We start from the raw sequence: 18,169 nt of genomic DNA, 5'->3' as shown, positions 1-18,169 counted from the left end.
ATAAGCCAGCTAAGAAGCCAACCCGGGGAGGTAGGAGGGACGCAAGAATATGTGCCTGCTGTCCCTGGATAACACCTGTTACGGTAAGTAACTGTGCTTTATCCCAGGACAAGCAGGCAGCATATTCTTGACTAATGGGTGACCTCCAAGCTAACAAAAAAGAGGGATGGAGGGAAGGTTGGCCATTAAGAAAACAAATTTTGTAAAACAGATTGGCCGAAGTGTCCATCCTGTCTGCAGAATGCATCCAGACAATAGTGAGATGTGAAAGTATGAACTGAGGACCAAGTAGCAGCCTTGCAGATTTCCTCAATAGGAGTGGAACGGAGGAAAGCTACAGATGCTGCCATAGCTCTAACTTTGTGGCCCGTGACAGAACCTTCCAGTGTCAGGCCCGACTGAGCATAACAGAATGAAACGAAAGCAGCAAGCCAATTGGATAGGGTGCGTTTAGATACAGGATGACCCAACTTGTTAGGATCAAAAGACAAAAACAGTTGAGGAGATGATCTGTGAGGTTTAGTGCGTTCGAGATAGTAAGCCAAAGCACGTTTACAGTCCAAGGCATGCAAAGCCTGTTCACCTGGATGAGAAGGAGGCTTTGGAAAAAAGACAGGTAGGACAATGGACTGATTAAGATGAAAGTCAGACACAACCCTAGGGAGAAATTTGGGGTGTGTACGTAGAACCACCTTATCATGGTTAAAAACCGTGAAAGGTGGATCGGCCACTAGTGCATGCAACTCACTGACCCTCCTGGCAGAAGTGAGAGCTATCAGGAAGACCACTTTCCAAGTGAGAAATTTGAAATGTGCTGTGGCCAAAGGTTTAAAAGGAGGCTTCATTAAAGCGGAAAGAACCACATTGAGATCCCAAACCACAGGAGGGGGTTTGAGAGGTGGTTTTACATTGAAAAGGTCCCTCATGAATCTAGAAACCAGAGGATGAGCCGAGAGAGGTTTTCCATGAACTGGCTCATGAAATGCAGCAATGGCACTAAGATGAACTCTGATAGAAGTAGATTTAAGGCCAGTCAGACAAGGAAAGAAGATAGTCCAACACCAGTCCCACTACCAGAGACATGGGATCATGGTGATGTAAGAGGCACCAGGAAGAAAACCGAGACCACTTCTGTTGATAACCCTGAAGAGTGGCCGGTTTCCTGGAAGCATCAATGATAGAACGGACAGGCTGAGAAAGGAGTGAATGAGCCGAAGTCAGCCCGAGAGAAACCAAGCTGTCAGGTGCAGAGACTGTAAGTTGGGATGCAGCAGGGACTGTTGATGCTGAGTAAGCAGAGAAGGAAACAGTGGAAGAGGCATGGGTTCCCTAGAACTGAGTTGAAGTAGAAGGGAGAACCAATGTTGCCTGGGCCACCGTGGAGCGATGAGAATCATGGTGGCTCGTTCCCTCTTGAGTTTGAACAATGTCCGCAGCATGAGCGGTAGAGGGGGAAATGCATATAGGAAGAGATTGGTCCAATCCAGGAGAAATGCATCGGGTGCCAGACGGTGAGGAGAGTAGAGTCTGGAGCAAAACAGGGGCAGCTGATGATTGTGAGGAGCTGCAAAAAGGTCCACTTGAGGAGTGCCCCATTGGGCGAAAATGGACTGAAGAGTCGAGGGATCGAGAGTCCATTCGTGAGGTTGGAGAATTTTGCTGAGATTGTCCGCTAAGGAATTCTGCTCCCCTTGAATGTAGACAGCCTTCAGGAATAAGTGACGAGCTGTCGCCCAAGACCAAATCCGTTGGGCTTCCTGACACAACAGGCGAGAGCCCGTACCTCCCTATTTGTTGATGTAGTACATTGCAACTTGATTGTCTGTGCAAATGAGTAGTACTTGAGAAGAGAAGATGTTGAAAAGCCTTGAGGGCATAAAACATCGCTCGGAGTTCCAGGAAATTGATGTGGTGTTTCTTTTCCTGGGCAGTCCAAAACCCCTGAGTGTGGAACTCGTTCAAGAGAGCTCCCCAGGCATAGGGGGAGGAATCTGTGGTGATGACTAGTTGATGAGGAGGTAGATGGAACAGTAGACCTCTGGAAAGATTTGAAGATGTCAACCACCAAAGAAGCGACTGCCGAAGAGACGAGGTCACAGATATGTGTTGTGAGCAAGGATCCATCGCTTGTGACCACTGGTTCGCTAGGGTCCATTGAGGAGTACGCAGGTGGAGACGTGCGAAGAGGATGACATGTACTGTCAAAGCCATGTGCCCCAATAGCACCATCATGTGATTCGCAGAAATGGTAATCTGTTGAAACACCTGTCGACAGAGATGAAGGATGGTCTGAAGGCGGTCGGATGGAAGAAACGCCCGCATCAGAACAGTGTCCAGAATGGCCCCAATGAATTGAAGGCACTGGGTCGGAATGAAGTGTGACTTGGGTAGATTGATTTCGAAACCCAACAGCCAAAGAAAGTGAATGGTCTGGTTGGTGGCAAGCAGAACTGCCTGAGGAGAGTGAGCTTTGATCAGCCAGTCGTCCAAGTAAGGAAAGACTTGAAAATTGTGAGAGCGGAGATAAGCCGCTACTACAATCAGGCACTTGGTGAATACCCTGGGAGAGGAGGCCAGACCGAAGGGTAGCACCTTGTACTGATAATGGTTTTGATTGATGAGAAAGCGTAGATATTACCTGGACGCCAGATGGATAGGAATATGTGTGTAAGCCTCTTTTAGATCGAGGGAGCATAGCCAGTTGCCCTGAGAGATGAGAGGGTAGAGGGTGGCAAGAGAGAGCATTTTGAACTTCTCCTTGACCAAGCATTTGTTGAGATCTCTGAGATCTAATATAGGTCTGAGGTCTCCGGTCTTTTTGGGAACTAGAAAGTACCGGGAGTAAAATCCCTGACCTCTCTGATCTTGAGGAACTTCTTCGATGGCATTGAGAAGAAGGAGGGATTGAACCTCTTGAGCTAGAAGGAGGGACTGAGACTTGTTGGAAGCAGACTCTTTTGGCAGGCCTAACGGTGGAGGAGTCTGAAAATTGAGGGAGTAGCCGTGGGCTATGATAGATAGCACCCACTGGTCGGTGGTGATCACTTCCCATCGAGTTAGAAAGATGTTTAGTCGACCTCCTATAGGTTGCGGAAGAGGACATGAGGGAGGAAGACTGGCAATGCCCTGGAGAAGCGAGTCAAAAGGGCTGAGTCGGTTTAGGCTTCATGGCAGGCGGCTGTTGTTGGCGAGCCTGTTGTTGTTGCTGCCTTTGCCTCTGAGGCTGAGGAGGATGAGGCTGAATCGGCCGAGCAGAAAAACGCCTCTGATAGGACGTCTGCTGCCTGAAAGGACGAGGAGGAGGAGGTTTCTTCTTGTTTTTCAATAAAGTATCCCACCTCGTCTCATGAGCAGAAAGCTTCTGAGTGGTGGTATCCAGAGATTCACCAAACAGCTCATCACCCAGGCAGGGAGCATTGGCAAGGCGGTCCTGGTGGTTCATATCAAGGTCTGAGACGCGAAGCCATGCCAATCGTCTCATCGCTACAGCCATAGCAGTAGCTCGAGAGGTCAGTTCAAAAGTGTCATAGATGGAACGGACCACAAACTTCCTGAGTTGCAAAAGACTGGCAGTGCATTGTTGAAAAGCAGAAAGCTTGCGGTCAGGAATATATTTCTGAAAAGTGGCCATCTGCTGGGTAAGATGTTTCAGGTAAAAGGAAAAGTGAAACGCATAGTTACCTGAACGGTTGGCCAACATAGCATTTTGGTAAAGTCGTTTACCAAATTTATCCATGGCCTTGCCCTCTCTGCCAGGAGGGATAGAGGCATATGCACTAGAGCCTGCAGATTTTTTGAGGGTTGACTCCACCAGCAAAGATTCATGTGGAAGCTGAGGTTTGTCAAACCCTGGGATAGGAATAACTTTATAAAGTGATTCTAACTTCTTTGGAGCTCCTGGGATAGTGAGAGGAGTTTCCAAATTTTTATAAAAAGTTTCCCTTAATATATCATGAAGGGGTAACTTTAAAAATTCTTTGGGAGGTTGTTCAAAGTCCAAAGCCTCCAAGAATGCTTTTGATTTCTTAGAATCAGATTCCAAGGGAAGAGAAAGGGTGTCTGACATTTCCCTAAGAAATTTGGTGAAGGAAGAGTGCTCTGGCTTACTAGCAGGATCCTGCACCGATGGGTCAGCCTCATCCGATGAAAAATCCTCCTCGGTACCGAAGGGATCATCGGAGTCATCCCATAAATCAGGGTCCCGTACCGATGGGAGACGGCCCTGAGACAAAGGGGTAGAGGATTCGTTATGCCTGGTTTTGCGTACCGATTTTCCTGAACGCATCGACACCGTACCCGGTGACTGTAAAACGGGACGGGTGTCAGTAAGCGGTACCGGATCAGAGGCCGAGTGAGCCGTACGTCGAAGAGACTTTGGCTCTGCCGATAAGACAGGCATAGAAATGGAAGAGGCAGATTTAAGCGGTGCCGATAACGTCGATGCCGATAACATAGGCTGGTCGACTATCGGTACCGCAGGCTCAGTGGGTACCGACACCGGAAGGTTCGGAGTTAGCAGAGCCGGGAGCAGGTGTTGTAATTGCTCCTTAAGCTGGACCTGAAGGATGGATGCTATACGCTCATCCAGAGACGGTCCCGATGGCACCGGTACCGCTTTTTTCTTGCTTGGTACCTGCGGTGCCGCTCGACGCTCAGGCGAAGTTGATGCCGATGAAGAGGCAGTGACTTCTATGGGAGCGGAGTGTTTGCGGGGCCGGCGCGCAGTCTGCAGGACTTGGCTCACTGCTTGTTCGACTGGCGGACCAAGAACAGAAGGGGATGGCTTCTTAGTCGGCTTAACTGAAGGGTGCGACACCGAAGAGACCTCTTGCGGTGTCTAAACCACCGGTGCCGATTTGGAGGAAGTCGCCGGAGTCGACGCCGGTGGAACTTCCATAGCGGCACCGAAAAGAATCTGCTGTTGAATTTGGCGGTTCTTCAAAGTTCTCTTTTGAAGAGAACTACAGCGGGTGCACGTTTCTGCCCTATGGTCTCCGGCCCAAACACTGAAGGCACCACTTGTGCGGGTCAGATAAAGAAATAGGGCGTGCACACCGCTGACACTTCTTAAAACCCAGAGAAGGGGGCATGAAGGGAAAAACGGCAGTAGCAAAATCGAAGCCCGAGGCTTCGATGGTGCCAACAGGCCCTGCCGGGGCCGACCGAAAAAAGTCGAAAAAAAAAAAAGACTTTTTTGTTTTTATTTTTAGGAAAATAATAAAAGAAGAAAAAGTGAATAAATTCATGAGAAAAATTACGCGAGCAGGAAGGCGAAAAAAGAGAGTCCAACAGCCGTTGGAAACACGCGTCTTAGCTCCGCGGAAACGAAGAAACTGGGGACCACGCGCCTCTGTCGGGCGGGAAGGCACTCGCGCGGTGCGGCCTAGCTAGAACTTTCTAAGTTCTTAGAGTGCAATCACTCTAAAATTGTCCGTACCGGGGCTCCGTCGGTGCCGTCACCCATCAGTCAAGAATATGCTGCCTGCTTGTCCTGGGATAATCAGTAATATCTGAACTCTAGTTCTCAGCTTATTGCTCTGCCAAAAATACAAAAGACCCTTAACGGTTCTTACGCTCTTAGTCCTATGGCTCATTTCCTTAATAAAGCCACCTTTAAAAGCTTATGTATTAAATATTTTCATATGACCACAAAACATGAAAAGTGCTTTATTCCATCAGGTTCTTAGGATCAACTGATCAAGTGCGTTTCACTGTTGGCAAACAATGTCATGAATATATGAAAACGAATAGCCTCATCTTGTACCTGCTGTTAAATTTGGATGCAGAAAAAAAGCCTTCAACAAGGCTAGCAACATGTTTTGTAAGGGGATAGCACGACACCAGCGGTGAAATTTTAGACTGGACCATTTTATATTATGTGCAACCAGCAAGAGAATTAAAGGTCACTAATGGTAGCATGATCTTACGGAAGAGACACAAAAATGTGGCTTCAACCAAAAGAGCTAATATTAGGAATTAAGAAAGGAAATTTAAATTACACCTTGAATACTGTGCGCCATTCTAGTCATTGTATCTCGGAGTATAGGAAAATTATAAAAAGGTACAGGGAAGGTTGATTGCACCATTTGTCAAATGATCTAACCAAACCGTATCGACCCTTCCCAGATCCCGACGCATATTATAGCTATCAACCTTGAAATCTCCCTGGGAATACCCAGGCTAATTTCTTGTTGTAAACCGCCTGGAACTCAAAAGGTATTGGTGGGATAGAAGACACCAATGTAATGTAATATGAGGAAAGATTAGATCTCTTCAGCTTGGAGAAGAGACAGCTGAGGAGATATGACAGAAGTCTCTAAATTCCTGGGTAAACATGGATTGTTTACTCTTACAATAAAGTACAAAGATTAGGGGACATGTTGTTACATGGAAAGGAATCCCATGTTGTTACATGGGATTCTGGATTTAGGCTCATGTCTTTTTTTTTCAGTTGTAGCTTAAGGGGAGTTACTGTCAGGTACAACCTGAGCCCTTGCGTCACCTGTCCAAAACACAAGGAGCTGCAACAAGATTTGAATTGCCATTAGGCCTACTAATTAAAACATTTGAAATAGAGAATGACACGGGGAAAAAATCTGTCCCCGTCACCGCCCCGTCACTGTCGTTCCCTTCACCGCCCCGTCGCCGCCATCCCTTTCACCGCCCCGTCACCGCCACTGCCATCCCATTCACCGCCCCGTCACCGCTGCATCCATATAAGCCTTAGTACTGTAATATTTAGCTTATTCCTTTCTTATAAATCAAAGTTCATAGAAACATAGAAGATGACGGCAGAAAAGGGCTATAGCCCATCAAGTCTGTCCACTCTGCTTACCCACCCCCTGTCTATGCCCTAATGACCCAATTTCCTTATCTTGACCCTCGTAGGGATCCCACATGGGTATCCCATTTATTCTTAAAGTCTGGCACGCTGTCTGCCTCGATCACCTGCACTGGAAGCTTGTTCCAATGATCAACCTCTCTCTCTGTGAAGAAATACTTTCTGGTGTCGCCATGAAATTTTCCGCCCCTGAGTTTGAGCGGGTGCCCTCTTGTGGTCGAGGGTCCCTTGAGAAAGAAAATATCATCTTCCACTTCGACACGTCCCGTGAGGTACTTAAATGTTTCTATCATATCTCCCCTCTCCCTACGTTCCTCAAGAGTGTAGAGCTGCAATTTGTTCAGTCTCTCTTCGTACGAGAGACCCTTGAGCCCCGAGATTATCCTGGTGGCCGTCCGTTGAACCGATTCAATTCTGCGCACATCTTTACTGTAATGTGGCCTCCAGAATTGCACACAGTACTCCAGATGAGGTCTCACCATGGCCCTGTACAACGGCATTATGTTCCTGCTGCTGAACTAGAGAAAGAGATGTTCAGCTTGCAGGGCTTTGTTTATAAATTTTTATCAACACAACTAATATACTACTTTAGCAGTCAGATATTGTTACAAACCTCCCACCTCCCCTAGCTGGCTTCTTAGCTTTTTTACTGATCTGATGGTCCCGCAAGCTGGCATACATGGTGTGGATGGTCTTCAAGTTTTAAATTGACATTGCACTTATGGGTTGCCTGTGCTAGGCTCCATGGATGATGTCACCCACATGTATGAATAACTGTTTGCTGTCCTTGGAAAACATCTGTTACAGGTCTGTGCTTTTTCTATTTGAGACATCCTAACCTTATATTTTTCCATTAACATTAAATGATGTAGTCTTTTACAGCAATATCACCAAGATGATCAATCTAAGATGATCAATCTACATTGGTTTATACACTACGAGGAGGGAGATAGTGGATGCTGCGGATGGGCAGACTGGATGGGCTATTTGGCCTTTATCTGCCATCATGTTTCTATCCTAAAGCAAAAAATAAATAAATAGAATTTTTTTCTACCTTTGTTGTCTGGTTTCTGCTTTCCACATCTTCTCATTCAATTCCTTCCATCCACTGTGTGTCTTCTCTCTGCGTCTTCCATTTGCTGTTACTGTGCCTCTCCCTTCACCCCCCCCCCCCCAAATTGGTCTAGCACCCATCTTCTTCCCTCCGCTCCCCCATAGTCTGGCATCTGTCTTCTTCCCATTCTGTCTTCCACATTTCCCTTCAGGGTCTGTTCCTCTCCACCCTCCTTCAATGTCTGTCCTATTCCTTTCCACCACCACACTTCCCTCCCTCCTTTACCATCTGTTCCTTTCTACCACCCTTCAGCTCCTCTCGCGTGGCCTATCTATCTACCTTCCTCCCTCTTATTTTCATGGCACGTTACAATGTAATTTGTGCAAGCCACTGGAACCTGCGAGCTCGGTCCCTGTCCCATCCCCACAAACCATTTCTAATATCTCGCCTATGTATCTGCCATTGCCCTCCCCCCCCCCGTGTCCATATACCATCCCCATGGCATGTCCCCTTTATGTCTCTGTCCCTATGCCCCATGCACATAATTTCCCCTCTTTCTGTTACCTTCCTGTGTCCAGATTTCCTCTATCTTCCTCTTCCATACCAGTGTGTCTCTTCTTTTCAACCCCATCTAGCTTTTTTCCCTCTTTCTTCCTCCCCCCCTGCTTCTAGCATCTGGCTCACCTGCCTGTCCTTCCCTTTCTTTCCTGCTGTGGGTTTTTCTTTCCATCTTCATCCCCTTGGCCCAGAATCCTTTTCCCTTTCACTCCCTCCTTCCAGTTTGAGCTGGGAACACGGGTGATCGCACGGTCCCCGCAGCCCCCACCTGCCTGCCTAACCGATCCTAGTGTTTAGCCAGCTCTCTCCCTTCTCCTCACCTTAGTTTGCAGGCTTTCTTTTTCGGCGACCTGCACGCTTTCCCAAAGAGCCGCGCAGGCGCGGCTGCTCAGTGTTCAATCTTCTGCTCTGCTGCAACTTCCTGTTTCCGGTTGCGTCAGAGCAGAAGATCGAAACTGAGCAGCAGCGGGTGCGCGGCTCTTTGATAGCGTGCGGGTTGCCGAAAAAGAAAGCCTGCAAACTAAGGTGAGGAGAAGGGAGAGAGCTGGCTAAACACTAGGATCGATTAGGCAGGTGGGTGTGGGATGCGGGGACCGCACGATCCTTCATGCCTCACTGCGGAGACAAGACCATTCACCGCTCCACAGGGCGGTGAATGGCCTTGTCCCTGTCGCCGCAGCGACTGCTAGTTTTCGTTCCCCGTTTTGGCGGGTTACCCGCGGCTAAACCGCCACCGTGTCATTCTCTAATTTGAAACAAATAGGAGAAAGTACTTGTTCACTCTTTGCAGCTTTAAGCTCTGGAATTTGTTTCCAGAGAATGTGGTGGAAGTAGTTAACATGGTTGGTAAAAAAAAAAAAAAATATATATATATATATATATATATATTCCTGGAGGAAAAGTCCTTAAATGGTTAAGGCAGACTTGGGGAAAAGTCAGTGCTTATCGTTCCAAATAAGCAGCTTTAGGATCTTGTCAGGTACTTCTGACCTGAATTGACCAATGTTGGAAGACAGGAAACGGGCTTGATGGATCCTTAGTCTGTTCCTAAGGTATTTTACTGTGTTTTATATGAAATGATTTTTGTATGTTATTTGCATATATACAGTAGATCGTCTCCCAATCTTGAATCCCATCATTTGATTTTTATTTATAGGTGCCTTCATGTACGACTTAATACAGTCTCTGACAAAGCCCAAAATGTATAAGAGACTGCTCATATAAGAGGGTTTGTGCTATTGAAACTTTTATTTCAATGTTGACATTAATGTTATAAGCTTGGTATAGTATTGCTGTTGGACACAATTTTTATTTGCTTTTTGCACCTTTGAAAGATCTGATTATTTTTTTTTTATTTCTTGATAACTTTATTGTACCACATTTTTTTCTGCACCCATTGTTAATTATGACTTCTATTTTCAGGTGTCTGTAAAGTGTAAATATACATGTTAATTTTCTAATTAGGGTTCTTGGAGGGAACAATTTGATTTTCACTGGTGTTCTTGTGGTGCAGATACAATTCCTGGTTAACTTTTCTGATTGATTCATATATACACATTTGTACAACTGTGCCATCATGAGCATGGAAACCACGCCCCCCCCCCCCCCCCAATAGTCCCCTGATTCATGATAGGCAATGGGAGGGGTATGAGAATACTAGGGGAAAGGTTATTTATCCTGTTTATAGCCAGCAAGGAAAAATGAGGTCTTAGCTGCTATTTTTCTTTCCCTTAGTCCATTCCAGAACTTATTCTGAATGTAACTTTACATTGTATGTTTGTTTTTATGTAACAATTATGCTATTGTAACCTGCCTCAAATTCTGCTTCAGAGGATTTGGTAGAATGTAACAGCATAATAAATGGTTTCTTGATATCAAAGGAGGTGAGAAACTGCCAACTGGATCAACACTGTCCACTGTCCTTATGATGTTAGTACAATTCTGGTTTTTTTATCTCCACCTATTAGTTAATGGATATTATAACCTGCAAGTTCTGGAATGGTCTGTGGAATAACTATGCAAACAAGTCAGTCTGGATCACACAAGTATTCATGCTGTGTCACAGCAAACCTAAATTTGTTATACAGTATTTCCAAAAATGGAGTTACCAAGGTCTATAAGTTAAATATACTCCAAGTGTGTCCAAACACAGTAGCAGAAATCATTTAAATCCTTTTGAAGAATAAAGCTATTTTTATTGTATAAAGTGAAATAAAAACCTCATCCCCAGTCTTGCCTACATATTTGGTGGGTCTCTTGGGCTCTTTGCTGTCTAGGATGAGAGTGAGATGCTTGTCTTGTTTGAGACGAGCCAGGAGAAAGAGAGTACTTTTGTCTTTGAGAGTAAAAGGATATCCTTGCTCTCTATTCTGATACCTCCTGCAACAGAATGCTGGGTTAGGAAAAGTCCTGGAAGAGGGTACTAAGCACATCACGGTACTGCTTGAGGAGGGTAGCAGCCTCTGAAGAAATGTCCTTGTACATTGCAATACCCATAGCAGAAGTTCTTGCTGCTGTACTGAAAATATCACAGGTCACTCAGACCGTACATTTTCCACACTCTTTCCCTACTAGCGCAGGAGAATGTCTGCAAACTTTCCAGTACACAATGTTTCACAAGTACGTACTCAAAGAGCCAGTAAGATGCTATGCAGGAAATAAGCATTAATGTTCTGAAATACTTTTCTCCACAAAGATTCCAATGTCTAAGTCTCTCTCCATAGCGACACTGCTGAAGAAATTTTATGTGTGTCATATTGTGTTTTGCAAAGAAAAAAAACTTTGAGATATTATAAAACTTGTCTCATATGCTTGCAATCCAATGGCACCAAAGTAGAATCCTTTTCTTAATGCTAAGCAATATGTCGTGTAAGACATAACACGTGACTGTCCGTACAGTAAAGCATGATGGTAGCAGAAGTCTGATGTGGGGATGCTTTGGAGCAACGGGGCCAGGGAGGCTTGTGCAGATCAAGGGAAAGATGGGAGCTGTAAAGTATAGCCAATCCTGGGAGGAGAACCTGTTCCAGCCTGCCATAAACCTGAGCTTGAGGAGAAGATTCATCTTTCAGGAGGAAAATGCTTTTAAGCAAGCGTAACAATGGAGTGGCTTAGCAAGAAGTGAATGCACATGAGTAGTCCAATCAGAGTCCAGATCCAAATCCAACAAAAAGTCTTGGCAAAACTTGAAGTTTGCAGTACACAGACACTCCCCAGCTAACTTTACAGAACTTGCACTATTCTCCCATGAAAATTTGTCAAAACTGTATTGTCTCCCTATGCAATGCTTATCCTAAGTAACCCATGGCTGAAAAAGGGGCTGCCAAAATTTAATTCCCTCCCCCCCGGTAAATTTAAAAAAAAAAAAAAGTCTAGAAGCCATATTCTGGGTTATTTTTTTAATGTAACTTTTCTTTCCCACTGTAAATGAGTAAAATAAATGTCTAGGTATTTACAAATTTATACATTTTTTACATTCTGCTGCTAAGGTTCTAAAGACCTGGGACACAGATGTAGATGTCTGCCTGGACTTACTCCAACTAGTGGAATTGCCGTAAAAGCCCCTTCTAGACCAGCCAGACATGTTTTAAGGTGGAATTTAGGAAGTGTGTGGTCAGTCATCATTTACTCAGACACTAAATGTACCTGGCTTCATTTTAACCATGATTTTATTTAATTTTGCATTCATATTCTGTTTAAGCAAAAGCTCAAGGTGGATTACTATCTAAAAATCATCTACAATATACAATAAACTCAGTTCCACTCACATCAAATACTATAACAAAATAGTTCTGTTTACACTCAACACAATGGGATAAGACCGCACTACCGCTTCACAATTTTTGTGCTTAACAGCTTCCAAATACTACATTTTCAATGCGCAGCAATCGAATCCATATAGTAACACAGTAAATAATGGCAGATAAAGACCTGAATAGTCCGTTTACTCTGCCCATTAGTTATTCTCATTACAAATACATAATTAAATTAATTTTGTCTCTTCTTTGATATTTCTGGGCCACAGACTAAAGTCCATCTGATGTTGTCCTAGGTTCCAACTGCTAAGCTCACTTCAGCCTATCCAACCATTCCAATGTTTGCAGGATATCTACTGTAAAATCTGGCCAGTAACGTCCTCATGTTCCAAGTTAATGGAGTTCCTATTAATGCCCTCCCCAGACCATCCTACACCAAATCACCATATACGGGACACAAACCGTACAAGTCAGTCCAATATTGGCCTTAGTTCTTTAATTTATACCATTTGTTTTCTAATTAGAGATCCTCTGTGTTTAGCCCACATTATTTTTGAATTCTATCACCATTTTCCTCTCCACCACCTCCCTCGGGAGGGCATTCCAGGCATCCACCACCCTTTCCATGACAAAGAATTTCCTAACAGGGATCCAAGATGGCGACAGCATAGGTTGGCTGTGCATTTGCTCCAGTGAGTTTCCTCCTTAGTACAGAATTTTCTGGTGCTGTATTCATAATTTCCTACCTGAGAAATGCCGAAGAGGAGAGGGAGAAGCGTCGCCAGTGCCTTGCGACGCTCCAGGACTCCTGTGGTCGGCAACATTGAGGAACTCATTAGGTGCATGCTGACAGCTTCATAGACCTCCCCGCTGGAGATGCTGCAAAGAAGCGGTACGCAGCAGTCCTCCTTGGGGTTTGAGACGACCTTCAGTCCTGACGTGAGGGCGCCGCCCCTGCATCCCCAGACTACCAGTTCCCTGCGGGAGGGGGAGCTTCCAGGAGTCAGAGTGCTTTCTCCTCTGGAGGCAGTGGAGATCACTACAGGAAATGGAGACTCGGGTTCCCAGTTTTTCCAAGCGATCCTGAATATGGATTTGGAAGACTTAACAGCTGCCGGGGCTGGTTCAGCCCAGCCAGAACAGCAAAGGGAAGACTTGCCAGTGGGTGAGCAAAAAGACCACATTTACAATTTCCTCAACTTCATAAGCCCCAGGAAGTAACTCTTGACGCCCTGTGGGACTTGGTAGCTAACATACCTAAAATTATAGCTCCCCAATTTTAGCAGATGGAAGCTTGACTTAAAGAGTATGATAGAGATATCTCTGACTTAAGAAAAATAACTTGCAATTTTAAATCACAAGTAGAAATTCAGCAACAAGACATTAAATCTTCAAAACTAATACAGGAGATACTAATTAAGGACAATACAAATTTAAAGAAGAAAACTTGAATCACTTGAAAATTTCTCTAAAAGTAATAATTTTAGACTTATTAACTTCCCTAGGATTGCTACAACAACTCCTAGGGAAATGCTGAATCATTACTTAATGGAAATATTGGAAGTACCTGAGTCCTCTATACCTCCACTTATTCAGGTTTACTATCTTCCTGTTAAGGACCAAAAGAATTTACAAGAAGTGATTCAAGATCCACTGGATGTATCAGCCTTAGAGACTTCTGATAAGGAAGTAGCTACTCTGGCTACCTTGCTTCTTACAGTCGCTCTCACCCTAGACAAAAAGTGTCTTTTAAAATTATACTTTAAAAATAAGCACAAAGAATTCTTGGGTTTGAAAGTTCAAATGTTTCCTGATTTGGCCAGGGACACACAGAGGCGTAGGAAAGAATTTATTTTATTAATACCTGGTATTACAGCCTTGGGCGCCACATTTTTCCTTCGATACCCTTGTAAATGTATAATTCATTATAAATCACATAAATTTGTTTTCTTTGAACCCTCACAACTGACAACATTTCTCTCTGTCGAGGCTGGAGAATCCTCTTTGAAGGATAGATGGCTGCCCTTAGCACAGTTTAACCTATAACTGTTTTCTCCTAACAAACAAATTACTTTAACTCTGTTTTAATTTAATTTTGGATCCTATAAGAGGACTCGAGCTGGATTTAAGTTAGGAAAATTTTTCTTTTGAATTTGTATAATTTTTGTTTTGGATGGTTTTCCTTTACCTCTTGAATCTTGCTTTCTGTACAAGTTAAATCTTGATTATGTATATTTGAAAATTTATAAATAAATAAATAAAATATATATAAAAAAAGAATTTCCTAACATTACTCCTAAGTCTTCTTCCATGCAATCTCAAGTTATGCCCTCTAGTTTTACCATTTTCCCTTCTCTGGAAAAGATTTGATTCTATATCAATACCTTTCAAGTATTTAAATGTCTGTATCATATCTCCCCCATCCCTCCTCTCCTCTAGAGTATACATGTTTAGGTTTTCCAGTCTCTTCTCGTACTTCTTTTGATTCAAACCCCTTACCATTTTTGTCACCTTCTTCTGAATCACTCCAAACCTGAACACAATACTCCAAGTGTGGTCTCACCAATGACCTATACAGGGGCATCAACACCTCCCTTCTTCTGCTGGTTACTCCTCTTTCTCCACTGCCTGCATCCTTCTGGCTACAGCCACTGACTTAGATGCCTTTAGATCCTCAGACACAATCACCCCAAGGTTCCTCTCTCCGTCAGTGCTTATTAGCCTTTCACCTCCTTTGGATTTCTACTCCTTAAATGCATCACTCTGCACTTCTTCGCATTGAATTTAAGTTGCCAGATATTAGACCATTCTTCTAACTTTTGCAGATACTTCTTCATGTTTACCACTCCCTCCAGGGCATCTTACAAATCTTGGTATCATCCATACAAAGGCTAACCTTACCTTCTAGTCCTTCAGCAATGTTACTCACAAACATATTGAACAGAATCCTTGAGGCACTCCACTACTCACTTTTCCCTCTGAGCAAATTCCATTAACCACTGTCAATTCATCTAGCTGACCCTATGCCTGGAATAAATTACCTGAGTTTGTCTGCCAAGTCCCTTCCCTTGTTTAAAAGCAGACTGAAAACCCACCTTTTTGATATAGCCTTCAATTCTTAACTCCTCTGCCCACCATCCCAGCCAACTGATTAACCCTTCCCCTTAACTGTATCCATGACATCCTATTTATTTGTTTTTAAGCTCTTAAGTAGGGAGTATTTTCTTCTTTGTGACTCTGTACATCGCTGTGTACGTCTGGTAGTGCTATAGAAATAATTCATAGTAGGAGTAGTCCCATCTGGAACTGCAATGTTTGTAGAATTTGCGCTAAAAATTTATCAATACACATAGGCACCTTACTGCCTTCTGAATCCAGGCAATCATTAAAAGTCTGTTAACTGGACCCCTTTTTACATTTTTTATTGTAAAATGCTTAGAATTTATGATTAGCGTTTATCATATTTTAATAAACTTGAAACTTGATAAACCGCAATATACAATGTATCCAAATCAGTTCTCAAAAACAGATGGTTGGATGCAGGGCTGGAAAATCCCAGAAACCAGATTAACTGGGCACCTAAAATTTAGAATATAGTGCCTTAAAATTAAAAAACCAAAACAGAGAAAAATAAAAAAAAAAATTATGAAAGAAACTAAAATCTAAAAACCAGTTGAAAAATGCGCACACAGGGCCATATTCTCCAAATAGTGTTCCAAAGTTAGGCAGCAGTAGGCATCTCTAATGAAGCACTTCGGATGCACATTTTATTATGAAATTCAGGCGCCATTCTTAGGCACCTGTCTTGCACCTATAGAGGCACATTGGGACGCCTACGGGTGCCTAAAGCCAGCATGGGAGTGGTTTGCACAGGAAGTGGGCGTGAGACTGGCACCTTAAAATGTAGGCCTTTAAGATGCTGGCCTACATTTAAGGCACTATCTTAAAAACAAACCAACCCCAAAAATCCAGAATCCAGAATCAGGCCCTTAATGTGGCAAAATGGCACATTTCCTTTCTTCCATTTGTCTGTTCTTGGAGTGGATGTGAAGAGACATTAAAGCGTCTCTTGTTAGAATGAGAGGCGTGTGGCATGAGGCGTGTGCGTGGCTGTGCAGGTGCAGATGGGATCTTCTTAATAAGTCAAAGTTGCTTGGGTGAAATGTGCCTAAAAATAAAAGCTTTCCCAGTTGGATGGGTTTAAGCATATCTGTCTTGTATGAATCTAAAGAAAACAGGTGCATCCCGAGACGTTGCTTATGATGTTCATGGCAATAAAAAGGGAAATCCGATTTTTTACAAAGTAATCAAAGTTCATGGTTACTACAAGAAGCCCAATATTAACAGCACACATCACATGTTTTACCTGCTCTTGCCTCTCTCCCTCAGAGTCTGAGGACAGGGTGGAATCAGAGTCCGAGTGCTGCAATTGCATATCTGAATGAAGCTCATCTAGCAGAGCGTCCTGCGAGGAAGGAGAAAGGAAGTGACTGCACTTCTTATAAACAGTATCTCCCAAAGGGCTTGGAGATTGGCAGCACATCTGACGCAATGGCTGCAGCTTTTTTCTTCACTGGGGAGATAACAAAAAGCAACCCCCAGAGAACCACACACATGCATGCATGCACACACACACACACCTCTCCTCTAAGCAAGCTTGCTTATGCCTCTGTCTGACTGGCCTCTCTGCAGACTCCACAATAGCTGCCTGAAGAGTTCAGACAGATGACAAGGAATTGGTACTCATCTGCCTCTTTAAAGTGCATTCATATTGAAGTGGTCCCAGGAGGACACAGCTTGTGTGAGTAGGTTGGCCATCACTGTCCCTTCAAATGGGACATGCTTTTCTTTACCACCTTATAGGACAGGAACAGTCCTTACTAGAATGGTAAACGTACAGCAGGAAGGGACACTTCTTGTGCTTAGATATGAAGCATGCTTATGATCTTTTTACCCCCAAAAAGCAATTCCATGGCTCTGCCTTAAGGCTCTCTGATGTTTCCACTTATTTTTTTCTAGACTGTTCTGCAAATCTCAGCTCCTCTCTCCCTATTCAACTGTTTTAAAAGACTCCTTATGTGCTTAGAAGTTGATCTACTTGCAGAGAACTGTTTTTCTGCTTAAACATCTAATGAAATACAGATGAAAATGCCCTGCCAAAATGAGCCTGCTGTTGGCTGCAACATGACCTGCTAAGACTGGAGAGGGAGGGAAGGGGCTGTGGAAACTGACTGGAAATAAAGGCTCCAAGAAAAGTAATTTTCAGGGTGCTACAAAGGAGCAAGTTGACACCAGTGCGCAGGGGAGGCTGAACTCCAACAAAGAAAAACTTTGGGGGCTGATGCTCAAAAACAAGCACCAGTGGTAAAAAAGATAATGCCAGGTTTGCTCAGAGGGCCAAAATGCACCAAAGCTGCCTGCAAATTGCATTCTAATGTATTTAAATGAATGCTAATGAGGTCAGCAACTTTCCTAATGCTCAGACACCAGTAGTGCAATGCCTAGAAGCAAATGGTCTATAATGCTGAAAGTTTACTGCCAGCTCAGGGGCAGCATTGAGGGGTTTTTGTGAAGAGCATTTCTTCTCAGTTTCTCACATTAAATTGCTATTTTTGTCTTCATTTGGAAGTGGAAGGAAGCTCATGCATCTTCTACATGCTAATAGTTAGAAACAAATACGTGTGTGTCCAAGCAAAACAAAGTGAAAGCGCACATTAGCACCTGTTTTCTCTGCACTTTAACACGAGCCTTTCAAAACTAAGTGCAAATAATTTTTAAAAAGCTTATACTCAAAGGTGTAGAATAGTGCCGATATGTGCTTGCACTTCCAGATTTTGTCTGACCGTGCGCACAAGAGCTATGCTTACTGCGAAACTTTTGTGCACATGCATCAGGCATGTTCCTCTCCTTGCTTTCAGCTTGACATCTGACCGTCATTTGCTTTGAGCATCGGTTAGCTGT

At 43.9% G+C, this 18,169-nt stretch overlaps 1 protein-coding gene across 5 annotated transcripts in view; it reads right to left on the bottom strand.

The window, feature by feature from the left end:
• Positions 1 to 18,169, bottom strand: part of LOC117362166 (leucine-rich repeat-containing protein 51-like) — a 108,847-nt gene that overhangs the window by 32,745 nt on the left and 57,933 nt on the right. For 4 of the 5 annotated variants that reach the window (XM_033948090.1, XM_033948092.1, XM_033948093.1 and 1 more), the window contains exon 6: positions 16,575 to 16,673. In XM_033948090.1, the coding sequence (XP_033803981.1) occupies positions 16,575 to 16,673 (99 nt within the window). Of the gene's footprint in view, positions 1 to 15,463; positions 15,788 to 16,574; positions 16,674 to 18,169 lie in introns of those variants that run through there. The other variant, XM_033948094.1, reaches the window with a different exon arrangement.

The sequence above is a fragment of the Geotrypetes seraphini genome, chromosome 6, assembly GCF_902459505.1.
Source record: "Geotrypetes seraphini chromosome 6, aGeoSer1.1, whole genome shotgun sequence".
Classification (NCBI taxonomy): domain Eukaryota; kingdom Metazoa; phylum Chordata; class Amphibia; order Gymnophiona; family Dermophiidae; genus Geotrypetes; species Geotrypetes seraphini.
Note: the sequence above shows the minus strand (reverse complement) of the source record. Positions and strands in the feature narration are given on the sequence as shown.